At 42.6% G+C, this 14,386-nt stretch overlaps 1 protein-coding gene across 1 annotated transcript in view; it reads left to right on the top strand.

Annotated features, from left to right (window-relative positions):
- ADAM12 (ADAM metallopeptidase domain 12) overlaps positions 1-14,386 on the top strand; it is a 711,117-nt gene that overhangs the window by 684,046 nt on the left and 12,685 nt on the right. Inside the window, exon 22 of the mRNA XM_033941188.1 lies at positions 7,685-7,812. Within this exon, the coding sequence (XP_033797079.1) occupies positions 7,685-7,812 (128 nt within the window). The remainder of the gene's footprint in view (positions 1-7,684; positions 7,813-14,386) is intronic.

Below are 14,386 nucleotides of genomic sequence, written 5' to 3' on the forward strand. Positions count from 1 at the left end.
GGGCCCTCTGTAGTCCTGCCCTAAATATACCCACAACACACTCTTTTACTATTTGGATGAACTGCAATGTGAACATCTAAATTCTGCCTTTCCAAAAATTACGATTTGGACATTTTTAGCAGGTGGACTTTTATCGGGCCATTTTGAGAAGTCCAGCTGCATTGAAAATGAGCACCGTTGTAAGTTGTAACATAGTAAATGTTGGCAGATAAAGATATGCACTGTCCATCCAGTCTGCTAAACAAGGTGGCCAGAGTTAAATCTGGCATTCTGCACAGGTTCTACTTCTTTATGATTAAACACTGGTATACTTAATCTCTGTGTCTGTTTGAGGCATGGATCATAGAAGTCTGCCCAGCACTGGTCCTACTTCCCATTGAAACACACGCCAGTCTTGATTCTGATCTGTTTTTGCCATTTTTGGGACTCGGAGCTAGATTCTTAAAACTTTGTGGTAAAATCCGATGAGCCGCTGTTGCAGTTGTTATTGTAGCGATTTCAAAAAGTCAAGTCATTCTACAAAAACCTTGCATGCAAATGAGGTTGGCGGAGAGTAGCAAAGATTTGCTAAATTTGCTTGTGCCCATCGCTGGTGATAGCAATGGGCACATGCACAGAAAAAAAATTAAAAATCGGCTTGAAGGATGCCCACTCCCTCCTGCCACCAAAGTCAAGCAACCCTCCTCCGACCCACACACACACACACACACACGCACAGCAGTGGGAGAGATGCCCACTCCCTCACACCACCGAAGTCAAACACACACATACCCATGGCAGAGGGAGAGATGCCCACTCCGTCCCACTGCCAAAATCAAGCACCCCTTCCCATGACAGCGGGAGAGATGCCCACTCCCTCCTGCTGCTGAAGTCAAGCACCCACACCCCACAATAGCAGGAGAGATGCCCACTCCCTCTCACCACCAAGCAATGCCCCCCAACACTCCCTGTGCCTCTGACGACCCCCTGCTCCTTCCCCTTACTTTATTTACAATGGCTGGCTGGAGGGATGCCTATTCCTTCTGGTTAGTAGGCCTGCCTCTTCAAAATGGTGGGCCTTCCCCTCCCCAGTGCATCCTGGGATGCACCGGGGAGGGGCCTGATTGGCCCAAGTTAAGGTCCCACCTATGGGAAGGGCCTTAGGCATCAAGGCCAATCAGAGCCTTAGGCTCCTCCCCGGTGCATCTGGAGGCTCACTGGCTACCAATTTCCCACCATATTATATTTAAAATTCTAGTTCTTACATTTAAAACAAAAGCGGCCCATTCTCCCACCTTCATTGATAAACTGATCATATTCTACTTCTAGATCACTACGCTCCACTAATCAATGACTCCTAACTGTTCCCTCTCTGCGTGCCATTGTTTACGACACCACTCGTAAATCCATTTTCTCTGTTGTTGCCCCAACTCTATGGAATGCTCTGCCTGTTCACCTCAGACAGCAAGATTCTCTTTCAAAATTTAGATCGGAATAAACAGTTCTTAGGACTCAGCAGGACTTTAATTTGCAGTATTCTTCTTTTTTTTTTTTTTTAGCCCCCTCCTTCTATTCTTTTCCCCTCCCCACCTTTCATTTCCATAGATTGTATTTCTCCCCCTTTTCCCCTTTTGTTTTTGTAAAAAGTCTGTCCACGTATATAATATGTTCACTTGTACTGTTAAATCATTTTTAAACATTTTACTGTACACCACCTAGATTTTTTTTTTTTTTTTTTTTTAGATAGGCGGTCTATCAAAACCTAATAAACTTGAACTTGAAACATCTCTCCTGCTGTGAGGGGGGGGGGGTAGTAGTATCTGGTGATTGTGTGACGCGGAAAGAGAGAGTGGGCAAATCTCCTGCCAATCTCCAATTTGTTTTTTTTTTTATTATTATTATTTTAATTTGAATGGGGGGGGGGGAGTGGTCTGAGCTGTCAAACCTTAGTTTCCTGTCAGTGCCTAAGCCAATCAGTGCTCAGGCACTGATCAGAAAATAAGGCAACGACAGCTCAAACCTGTCGGCAAATTTTGGCTGCAAATGTGTCACGAGGAGTGCAGAGAATCACTCAGCAATTGTAGAGATTCACTCAGAGTGCTCATTTTAATAATAACAACCTTCTTGTACTACATTTGCATGGCATTATCGGAGACTGCCAGAAAACTCAGAAAAGACCATAGTAAAGCCGTTTTCATAATCAGCCGCTAAAATACTGCACGCTAAACCAGCTGGAACGGTTTAGTGAGCATGTTAAAAGCAGATTTTAGTTTTGAGAATCTGGCCCTCGGACCATAGAAGTCTGCCTAGCAATGGTCTTATTTCTCGACCCCTGAAGTTGCACGAAAGCTCACTCCAGCTACAAGGTCATTTAAGTTTTGCTTTAATTGGGTTCCATCCTTTTTCTACACAGAGGTCCCTCTGTGTTTATCCCACACATTCTTGAATTCCATCACCATTTTTGTCTTCACAACCTCCCGCGGGAGGACATTCCAAGCATCCTCTGCCCTTTCTGTGAAAAAAATATTTACTGACATAGCTCCTAAGTCTCCTATCCTGCAACCTCAAACTCAGTCACCCCGCCTGTTTTTATCATTTGTCTTCTTGACAAGGCTGATATGCCTGTTTTTATTGTAATCAGCTTTGTACAATATTTTACTGAAACAGTGGAGTGTAAGTGGCTAACTCCGTCGCACCTTCAAGGAAAAAGACAGGATTTCTTCTTTTTAATGGAAACCAAGATAGTTTTATCCCTTATTAACCATGGTCGTTTATCCCAGAGATCTGATCTTATTGCTTTTTCTACAACTTCTGCTGTTTCGCCCATCTTAAAGACCGTTAGCACCATCTAAGGAGAATTTGCAGGTGGAAAACATATTGCACAATCATGCTGTTTTCTAGCAATGTGTGGTATGACCCTTTATTTAAGGAAGGTCAATCCTTGTACCTATAAATTGTAAAGTACACAACAGAGTTTGACTAAGAATTGTCTGGTGCTGACCTATTGTTTTAAAATACACTTGCTGTCAAAATAAATGTGTGCTTTGGGATGTTACAAGGTGTACATCAGCATCGTTTTCCTTCCAATTGAGGCTTGCGGGAAAATGTTAGAGCTCAAGGTAGACGTTTTGGGTCTTAGTGCAAGAAGGAGAGTATAAACACTATTTACCACATAGCTGCTGAATCGTCATACGACTATGATATGCTTCATTTGCCTGCACATTAACACACGTACAAATACATTGTTGGACTGGTTAAGGATGCATGATATGAGTTTAGAGTCAGCCTTGACAAATTTTGTTGGGAGGGGTGAAGAGAAAGATGGCTTCTGAGGTGTACTGCGACTCCTTTAGAGCCCGATTTACTGAGGCTGTTTTCCCATTCGTTGTCCAGTAGGGGAAAAAAATGAAGCATAATAAAACAGGCTGTTAATGCACCCCTGCAGGCTACTGGCAAAATCACATAGCTAGTAATTCCCAACTCTCACTCACACTCACTATTGCTCTCACCCTCACCCTGTCATGTTCCTCACTATCAGTCTTCCTTCTCCCTTAAATAGGCTATCTCCCAGACCCTAATCTCTGATTTCACTCATCCCACCCCAGCTAAATCTCACAACTCAGGAAACCAGTCACCTCCCCTCCCCAGCCCAGCCAGTTCTCACCACCAACCCAACATGCCCTTAGCCACCAGCTAACAAGCCAGTCAGCCATCCCCCAGCTTAGGGTTGACAGATGTTGTCCTTAAAAAAAAAAAAAAAAAAGGATGTGTGGCACCGCCCCATTCCGCCCCTGGTTTTGCCCCATTCTAACCATGGCCCCACCCCCATTCTGCACAAAGCCCTGTTCTGTTCCACCACCCCCCCAACTCTGGCCTCACACAAACCCCATCTCGTCGGGGCCACGTTTGGAAGGCATCTGCGCATGCATACATGCAATGCAAGTTTCAAGTTTATTCATATTATTTGATTGAACGCTTTTCCAAATTACAAAGATAAAAATATGATTTTAAAGAAATCACTTATACATAATATATTAATCAGACCTACAAGGGTAATTGCTTTTAAAACCACGGGAAACAATAGGAAAGAGGGGAGGAAATACAATTTTTGAAGAAAAAGTACATAAAAGGGAAGTACATTAGGAGGGTAGGAAGAAGAGGATTAGTGGCAGAAGTGGGGTCGAATGAGAGAGCTATTGGAAATCTTGTTTTGGAGATGGTAGAAATCATAAAGTATTAGCTCTTGAATGAACTTTATTTTTTCAGTTAAAGGCTTCTTTAAAAAGAAGGCACTTTAAGCTACTCTTAAATTTCTGCAAATCTTGTTCGAGTCTTATGTATAAAGGAAGAGAATTCCAAGTCATTGGAGCTTTTACAGAAAAAGTAGAAGCACGGCGTGTTCCGATAATTTTCAAGGAGGGAACGTTAAGGGTAAACTGTGAAGATGACATCATGTGCGTGCGTGCAACATCATCGTGTCACAACCATGCATGCACAGATGCCTTCCAAATGTGGCCCGAGCTCAATGGTTTCAAAACCCAGACAGAGTTTGTACACATTTTTTCACTGGAGAATTGCAAGTCAAGTTCAGCGACAACATTGATCAGACACCATGGTTCAGCAAAGAATTTCAAGAACTGTATCATCTATAATTTGAAGAACTTTAACATCTATACTGAGATAAGTGGGTTTTTTTTATTATTTTTGTTTTTGAGAAATAGGATGAGTATGTTCCAACCTTTGGGTTGGTTAGGTTGGCTGGTGCAATGATGTGACTATTATACTGCTGCTTGCTTGGTGGTTATAATATACTGAGCACTCACATTTTTATATCTCTAATATTTTTTATTATTTGGTGAGATTTTACTTTATAAAGGCAACACATGAGGGGCGTTCATTCAGTAGGAATGAGAAGAGCTTTCAAAAATGTTTTGCTTTATTTTTCAATATAGTCCTCTGATAGCTCCATACACTTCATCTACGTTTCCTGCAATGACTAACCCCTTTGAAAATAATTCTTCTGTTTGACCTTCAGCTTCCTTGACATCTTCATCACTTGAAAACCGCTATCCACTGAGAGATTTCTTAAAAATATTTTCTCCTTGATTGACTCCCACAAAGCAGTATGAATTCCAGAAGCAAAAGTCCTGTTGTCATGTTTCATCATCCCAGAAGACAGCTGCCATGACTTTGCTTACAGATTTTTCTGTCTTGAACTTCTTTTGGGGTGGAGGATGACTTGTGCTTCCATTACATTGACTCCATTTTGGAGTCAGGATCTCTGTGATAGACCCAAATCTCATCTCCAGTCACCAAACAATGAAAAAAAATTGGTCTTCATGGCACATCTCCAAGTTCTCCTGACAGCACTGGAGGCTCGTGGCCTTCTGACATGGTGTCAGCAGTCATGGAACCATCTTGCACTAACCTTGGACATACCCGACATTTTATGAACACAGCAAAAAATTTTAACTTTTTTTCCGGGGCAAGAAGAAAATGAGGTTCTAGAATTTGACCTCCTGTGTATGAAAATAGTCTCAGTTTTCTCCTATCACGTATAGTTTTTGAGCAAATCGCAAATATTTATAGCATGAGAAGTCATGCGCTGAGTTAACAGTTCCTATAAATATTATTTTCTAAAATCGTTTTGCTGTTGAAGTGCATTTATAAACGAGATTAGGAGCATCTCTAATGTCCAACAATAATCAGCCAGCATGGATGAATTCCATCTGCCCTGATATCATTTCTCCATTGTAGCAATGTCCTGGTAAAACCTTTCCCCGTGCTCATCACTAACACTACCAAGATTATCGGGAGGAAAAAGAAATCTAATTTGAGGCAAACTGTTTAACATTTACTCCAAACATTAGAAAATATAGCAAAAATGTTGATTTTTGCATTATAATGCTCTTTTGCCAAAAATCAGAGGGTTATACTGAAAAATGAAAGTCAGTTTTGAATTCAGTGACCCCCAAATCACTATAGAACACCCACTACAATTCATGCCCCCAAACCTCTGTTGCACAGTGTTATTTTCCAAATTGTACCTGCCGAAATGCCCATTTCTTCAGCTATTCAGGAAACCTTAATTAATCTGTCTGACAAAATTAAATCCTTAACTTTTTTGCACATTTCTGTGGAAGCTGCTTCTACAAGCCATTCAGTGAGAGGGTCATTTTCAGTGGACTCTCTACACCCCACTTAAACTGCTTGCTTCAAAATTTTACTTTGTAGGATGATGGGGGCAGACTCACCATAAACTGTAGTCGTGTGTTCATGGATCTCCTTTGGCTTTTTCGAGAAATTGTATCACTGAATGGTGCTCCAAATCTAGCAGTTTCTTACTTGAGTCACACAAGGACATAAGAACATTAGAATTGTCATACTGAGACAGACCGAAGGTCCATCAAGCCCAGTATCCTGTTTCTCATAGTGGTCAACCAGGTCCCAAGTACCTAGCAGAAACCCAAAGAGCAGCAACATTCCAGAGCTATGATTGTGATGTCATAATGCCTCATTCCACCAATGCTTAAGAAACAAACTCATCAGTGTTGTCACAATGGCTTGATTGTCCTATACTAGGCTTATATTAGAACATAAGAATATAAAAGCCGCCATACTGGGACAGACTGAAGGTCCATCAAGCCCAGTATCCTGTTTCCAACAGTGGCCAACCCAGATCCCAAATACCTAGCAGAAACTCAAAGAGCAGCAACATTCCAGAGCTATGATTGTGATGTCATATTGTCTCATTCCACCAATGCCTAAGAGACAAACTCATCAGTATTGTCACAATGGCTTGATTGTCCTATACTAGGCTTATATTAGAACATAAGAATATAAAAGCCGCCATACTGGGACAGACTGAAGGTCCATCAAGCCCATTATCCTGTTTCCAACAGTGGCCAACCCAGATCCCAAATACCTAGCAGAAACGCAAAGAGCAGCAACATTCCAGAGCTATGATTGTGATGTCATATTGTCTCATTCCACCAATGCCTAAGAGACAAACTCATCAGTATTGTCACAATGGCTTGATTGTCCTATACTAGGCTTATATTAGAACATAAGAGCTGCCATTCTGGGACAGACCGAAGGTCCATCAAGCCCAGTATCCTGTTTCCAACAGTGACCAACCCAGGTCCCAAGTACCTAGCTAGATCCCAAGTAGTAAAACAGATTCTATGCTGCTTATCCTAGGAATAATCAGTGGATTTCCCCAAGCCATCCCTCTTATCATTTTTGTCACCCTTCTCTGTACCTTTTCCAATTCCGCTATATCTTTTTTGAGATAAGGTGACCAGAACTGCACACAGAATTCTAGGTGCGGCCGTACCATATTGAGCAGAGGGTTTCAACGTATCCTCAAAAATCACATCCTGTCTCTTGGAATGTTAGACTCGCACTGAGCTGCAATCATGCATGAGTAACTTTGAGGCATGCCAGGTTTTGAAAAGCTGTCCAGACGCCCAGACATGTCCTCAAAAGGAGAACATGTCCAGGAAAATCTGGATGTCTGGTAACCCTAATTTAGACTCTGCTAGATGCAATTATATAAACGAAACTTAACGGTCGATTGACAACCGTGTCATACAGTGCCTAGGAATTAGGGGCTCCTTTTATGAAGCTGCGTTAGCGGCTTCAGCGCGCGCGACTTTTAATCAGTTTATACAGATGTGTGTGTGTGGTTTTGTTTTTTTTGTAGGGAATGTGCAAACCAAATCCTCCTCAGAAACCTCTGCCGGCAGATCCTCTGAATAAAGTCGCCCAGTTTAATAGTGTCTCCAGCGCAAAGGCTGATAAAGAACCAGTGCCGCACATATATCCTGCCAGGTACGATTTTGAATAAAGATCATGTTCATAGCTATGCATACTAAAAAGGATGATGCTAATGTAAGTTTTATGAAAATCCCAGATTAACTAAAATATTTACATTATTTATTCTTCAACGCTAGATGAGAAAGCATGTTTTGAAGCTTTAGGCTCCATAAACATGAAGGCAGCAAGCAAACAAACCACAAATACTGGCAATTACAGGCGTGCAGCTCCAGTCCTTGAGGGCCACCAACCAATTGGGTTTGCAGGATGACCAAAATATATAACTTAATCTGTTTCTTTCATCAAATATATGCAGCTGTTTCACATTAATATTCATGTGTTATGTCTAGGACTTCTATTCTTAGGTGTTTATAAATTGTAATTAGGGGTTCTTTGAGGATACAAAAAAAATCCACCTATTTTAGTCTTTCTGTATTGGGATACTGTATCAGTAGTTGTCAGAGGGAAGGTTTCCAGGTCAACTTCCAGCAGCAAGTACGGAGAGCTGCCTTTGAAGAGACAGAGAGCAGTGTAGCTGGACAGAGAAAACAAGATACACTCCCGTGGGAGCCACAGAAAAATTAATTCCGTCCCCTGGTTGGAGAGCTGGTCATAAGTCCGCGTGGTCATTAACACCCTCCTTTACAAAGCCGTGCTAGCATTTTTAGCGCCAGCCACGGCGGTAACAGCTCGGATGCTCATAGGAATTCTTTGAGTGTCGGCGCTGTTACCGCGGTGGCCGGTGCTATAAATGCTGGCAGGACTTTGTAAAGGAAGGGGGTAAGTGAGGATGATCTATATAGAAGATGAAGAATTTCTGTGCACGAAGAGCAGGACTTGGGGTGATTATATCCGATGATCTTAAGGTGGTTAAACAGGTAGAAAAAGTAATGTCATAAGCCAGAAGGATGCTTGGATGCAAAGGAGGAATGGCCAGGATGTATCTGCATAACTTGATTGATTCTACCATTGCAGGTTATTCAAACAAACAAGGCCTTCTGGCATGCTGCTTAATTTGCACGATAGATTTGCACGCACTGCCTCCCTGGTATGCAGATCTCTCTCAAGCATATTCATTGTTGATATCCTGAAAACCTGGCCTGCCTATGGACCTTGAGGCCAAGTCACAAAAAATAAGGGCAACAGAATCAAAAAAAATATCAGAAGGGAAATCACCAATCCACATATAGTAAGTAAACCCTTCCCTCAACAAAAATAACTCATTTGAACTTAAATTAAAAAAAACTCAAATATAGTGGTCAATTATGAAGATTAAATATATGCTCAGAGACCCGGAGACTCGATGAGATATCACACTCAAAAAAAAGTCCCACCAACCAATCTTTGCATATATATGTTGTGAAATTCCTCAATGCATTACTGAGACTCTAATGTTCCCCCAAAAAATGTCAAAACCAAAAACTTATCTTAAACTCATAGGGTCCCAACATGGACCATGGTTCATTTCTGCTTCAGGGAACCCAATGCGGAGTTCTAATACAGGAGTACCGGGTCTCTGTGTGCTGTGATAGAATGCTTTATAATTAAAAATGAGTTTGAGATAACTTTTTGGTTTTGAGATTTTTTGACGAATTTCACAACATATATATGCAATTTATTTATTTTTAGTATTTATATACCACTTATACGGCCCCTTTTATAAAGCCACGCTAGCGGCTGCTGCGCGGCAACAGCCCCGAAGCCCTTTAAATCTCTATGGGCTTCGGGGCCATTAGCGCGGCTTTGTAAAAGAGGCCAATAGTCTAAGCATTTTTTGCCTATCTACATAATGTACCTGGGGCAATGGGGGGTTAAGTGACTTACCCAGGGTCACAGGGAACAGCGTAGGATTTGAACCCACAACCTCAGGGTGCTGAGGCTGTAGTTCTAACCACTGCGGTGGGACTTTTTTGAGTGTGATCTCTCATTGAGTCTCCAGGACTCTGAACATATATTTAATCTTCATATTTGACCACTATATCTGAGTTGTATTTTTTTTTTTTTTAATTTAAGTTCAAGTGAGTTATTTTTGTTGAAAGAAGAGTTCTGCCCTTTGTTCTTTCTGAAGAATTTCTACCATTCTATTTGTTTCTTTAACCAGTGCCACCTACTGGAGTGAAGATCTTGAGCTACTGTCCAGTATGTCTCCATGATCCATTTGCTAAGTAATACCTCATGAACACAGCATTTCAAACCTAGCATTTGGATTTTTTTTTCCCCCCTATGGGCATCACTTTTCAATTGGCTACATTCAATTTAATCTGCCATTCAGATGCCCCAATAGAAATCCCTTTTGTGCATTCTTTCATACTTTGCATATATTTTAACAGCTTTTACTTACTAATTGAGCGATTGACTTAACTTTTACTGATTTTATCTGATGTATCCTTTTTACTGATTGTTTTATTCTGTATTAGATACCAATTGTTTATTCTGTATTTTAAATATTGGTTGTATGTATCCTTTGTTGTGAACCGCTTCAAACTTTTGGTATAGCGGTATACAAGAAATAAATTATTATTATTATTATTATATTGGAAAGAATAAAAAATAATGCTAATTGTTCCTCATCGTAAAAAGTTGACACTGTTACAGGGAACATATTGGCATAACCACAAGAGCTCATTTCCTGGTTGCCACTGATACTAGGCAGGAGAGAAAGCATCCATTGTATGTTACTTTTTAAAAAGAGCATTTTTCAGCACTGATTTCGCTTTTTTTTTTTTGACTGCTAATATAGCCCATCTTTTATAAATCACTATGGACTTTGGAGTAGAGAGCTGCACGGGAACGGGGACGACGGGAATCCCGCGGGACCCGCGGGCATCCCGCGGGTTCCCCCTTCGGGTCACGGGGATCCCGTGGGGACGCCCCCTAGGGTCACGGGAATCCCATGGGGACGCCCCCTAGGGTCGCGGGGATCCCGTGGGGACGTCTTCGAGGGTCGCGGGGTTCCTGCGGGGCTGGATGTACTAAGTCGCGCAGCTTTTCTCCCTACCTGCTCTGCTTGCAGCACAGAGCCAAACGGAAGTCTTCCCGATGTCAGCGCTGACGTCGGAGGGGAGGGAGGGCTTAAACAAAGCCCTCCCTCACTCCGACGTCAGTGCTGACGTCGGGAAGACTTCCATTCGGCTCTGTGCGCAGGCAGGGTAGGTAAGGAGGAGTAGCCTCGTGGCTCGAGTGGCTACCAAGGGAGGGGGGCGGTCCGCCCCGCCCCGGGGCAGCACAGCCGGCCAGGTCCCCTTACTTTTGTGGCGCTTCCTCGACCGACCGACAACAGCCCTGGTCCGACAAACCTCCCTGCCCTTAACCGCGAATCTAAATTACCTTCTTACAGCAGCTGTAAGAAGGAAATTTAGATTCGCGGTTAAGGGCAGGGAGGTTTGTCAGACCGGGGCTGTTGTCGGTCGGTCGGTCGGGGAAGTGCCACAAAAGTAAGGGGACCTGGCCGTCTGTGCTGCACCCGGGGCGGGAGAGAAGGAGGGGGGAGAAGGACGCTGAAAGCACTGGGGAAGACAAAGGGGTGGAGAAGGATGCTGAAAGGCCATGGGGAAGACGGGGGGGGGGAAGGACACTGAAAGCATTTGTGGAAGACAGAAGGGGGAGAAGGACGCTGAAAGCACATGGGGAAGACAAAGGGGTGGAGAAGGATGCTGAAAGGCCATGGGGAAGACAGAGAGGGAGAAGGATGCTGAAAGGACATGGGGAAGACAGAGGGGGGAGAAGGACACTGAAAGGACATGGGGAAGACAGAGGGGGGAGAAGGACGCTGACAGGACATAGGGAAGATGGGGGGGAGAAGGACGCTGAAAGGAAATGGGGAAGAGAGAGTGGGGAGAAGACGCTGGCAGGGAAGAAGACAGAGATGCCAGACTATGGGGGGAGCGGAGGGAAGAAGATGGGTGCCAGACCAATTTGGAAGGGGGGAGAAAGGGAGAGGCACAGTAACAGAGCAAATGGAAGACGCAGAAGGAAGAGAGACAGTGGATGGAAGGAACTGAATGAGAACATGAGGAAAGCAGAAACCAGGCAACAAAGGTAGGAAAAGAATTCTATTTCTTTTTTTGTTGTTGTTGTTGCAGGATAAAGTAGTATATTAGTTGTGTTGATAAAAATTTATAAACAAAAGAGGCTCTGGTAGAAACCCGTTTACAAAGTATGTATTCTTCCCAATTAATATTTCCAAATTAATAAAGTCTTTTTGCTTATTTGTAAATGGGTTTCTACCAGAGCCTTTAATTCAGTAGCATAATTAAATGAAATAACTATTTCTGAAGTTTATAGGGACGGGCGGGGATGGAGGGAATTCCTCACGGGGACGGGCGGGGACGGAGGGGATTCCTCGCGGGGATGGGCGGGGACGGAGGGATTCCTCACGGGGACGGGCGGGGACGGGTGGGATTCCTCATGGGGACGGGTGGGGACGGGTGAGACTTTGGCGGGGACGGGTGGGATTTCTGTCCCCGCACAACTCTCTACTTTGGAGGCAGTTACTTTAGCAGCAGCCGCTAGCATGGCTTTGTGAAAGGGGGAGATAGCTTCCAATTTATACCGTGATGAGTGATGTAGCCCCCCAAAAATGCCCTATTCCCCAATCACTACAAAGGTGCTAAAAATAGCCCACTTGCATTCCTATGAGCATGCTCAAATCATATATACAAGGAGGTGCTGAAAAGTTCTCAGCCCAACCAAGACGAGAAGGACATGGATAGGGTTCAATCAACGATATGAAACAATGTCAAAAACACAGAATTTCATTGATGCAAATTGGCACTTAATGAAAATAACATTCAGAATTTAGGAAGTTGGTTGGTTGGGCTGAGAACTTTTCAGTACCCCCTCATAATGCACAAATTGCAGAGTATATTACCTATATTAAAAATATGGGGGGGGGGAATCAAAATTAAATGATTTTGCTTTTAATGAAGAATTTTGAGCTCCAGGATTAGATGTCAAGGTTAAGGGGTCCTTTTACAAACCGCACACTAAACGCCAACACGTTAGCGTTAGCGTGCACATAGATTTAGCGCACCTTAGTAAAACGGGGTGAATTTAACTTATACTTCTAAAAGATAAAGTTACTACTTCAGTGTTATATACCTGAAGGTCTCTATTCCGAAAAAAATCACTGACCTGAGGCTCTTAACATAGAAACATAGAAGATGACAGCAGAAAAGGTCCATAGCCCATCAAGTCTGCCCACTCTAACAACCCCACCCCCTTGAATTTACCCCCTTAGAAATACCACATGTGTATCCCATCTACATTTTTACCCCCCTAGAGATCCCACATGTGTATCCCATTTCCTTTTAAAATCCGGCACGCTGCTGGCCTGAATCACCTGAAGTGGAAGTTCATTCCAACGATCGACCACCCTTTCAGTGAAGAAGAACTTCCTGGTGTCGCCATGAAATTTCCCACCCCTGATTTTCAGCGGATGTCCTCTTGTGGCCGAGGGACCTTTAAAAAAGAAGATATCATCCTCCACCTCAATACGACCGGTGATATATTTAAACGTCTCTATCATGTCTCCTCTCTCTCTACATTCTTCGAGTGAGTATAGCTGCAATTTATTCAGCCTTTCCTCATATGGGAGGTCTTAGATCACTGTGCTTTTCATCTCAGCCCCTGGAACTAGGGCCGCAGGCCATATAGACCTTCAGCATTCTGTGCACAGAATCATATTGGCCGAGCTCAGCTGAAGCAATGACTTTTTGATATAGGGGGGCTCAAGTCGCTCGGGTCTGGGGTTTCTGAGACAAAAACTGGAGGGGGTTCTGGGTCTTTAGGTTTAACCTTGAGCAGTTCAAGTTTGCGTTAACTCTAAATTGAAGTAACATTTTAGCATCATTTTTAAATGCATTACACTATCCATTTTATTACCGTACTACAACGGAAACAAAGCTAAATTTTTATGTGGCAATCAAAAAAATTTGCATTAGCTTTTAGTGCAGATCTTAACACCGCTTTTATTTATTTTTTTATTTATTTTTTTTTATTTATTTATTTTTTTTCTATACCGTTCTCCCAGGGGAGTTCAGAACGGTTTACATGAATTTATTCAGGTACTCAATCATTTTTCCCTGTCTGTCCCTTTTTATTGCATCAGCCTTATAAGCAGCAGATACAGAACTTGCAGGCTGCCTGAAAGCTGCTCATTAATCTTCCTTATTTCCTCCTCTTCGAAACACTACTAAGCCCATCGGAGATCTCTGCATTTTATATAAAATTCATATATAAAAACAGAGGTTGCAAGCTAGGTTTTTCATTTTAGTGATCAGGGCAGGGGAAGAAAACACAGCTAGTGCTATTAAAGTGAAGAGTTTCATCTTCTCAGCCAAGCCCAGCTTTCTTCAAAATAAAAAGAAGGAAAGTAGTTTGAAGAGTTACCCCTGCAGTCTTTCATTTCATCAATAAAAGATCTGAGCTCAAAGGAAGAATAAATTAAAACGATGAAGATAGCAGGTAGAGAGAGTCTTTCAGCAGGGCTCATTCAATGACATCCTAGGGTTTCACTACAAAGAACACACAAGGTAACAGATTAGAAAATGGCAATATCCATGTTACAAAAAAAAAAAAAAAAACACAA

Source organism: Geotrypetes seraphini, chromosome 4, assembly GCF_902459505.1.
Source record: "Geotrypetes seraphini chromosome 4, aGeoSer1.1, whole genome shotgun sequence".
Lineage (NCBI taxonomy): Eukaryota > Metazoa > Chordata > Amphibia > Gymnophiona > Dermophiidae > Geotrypetes > Geotrypetes seraphini.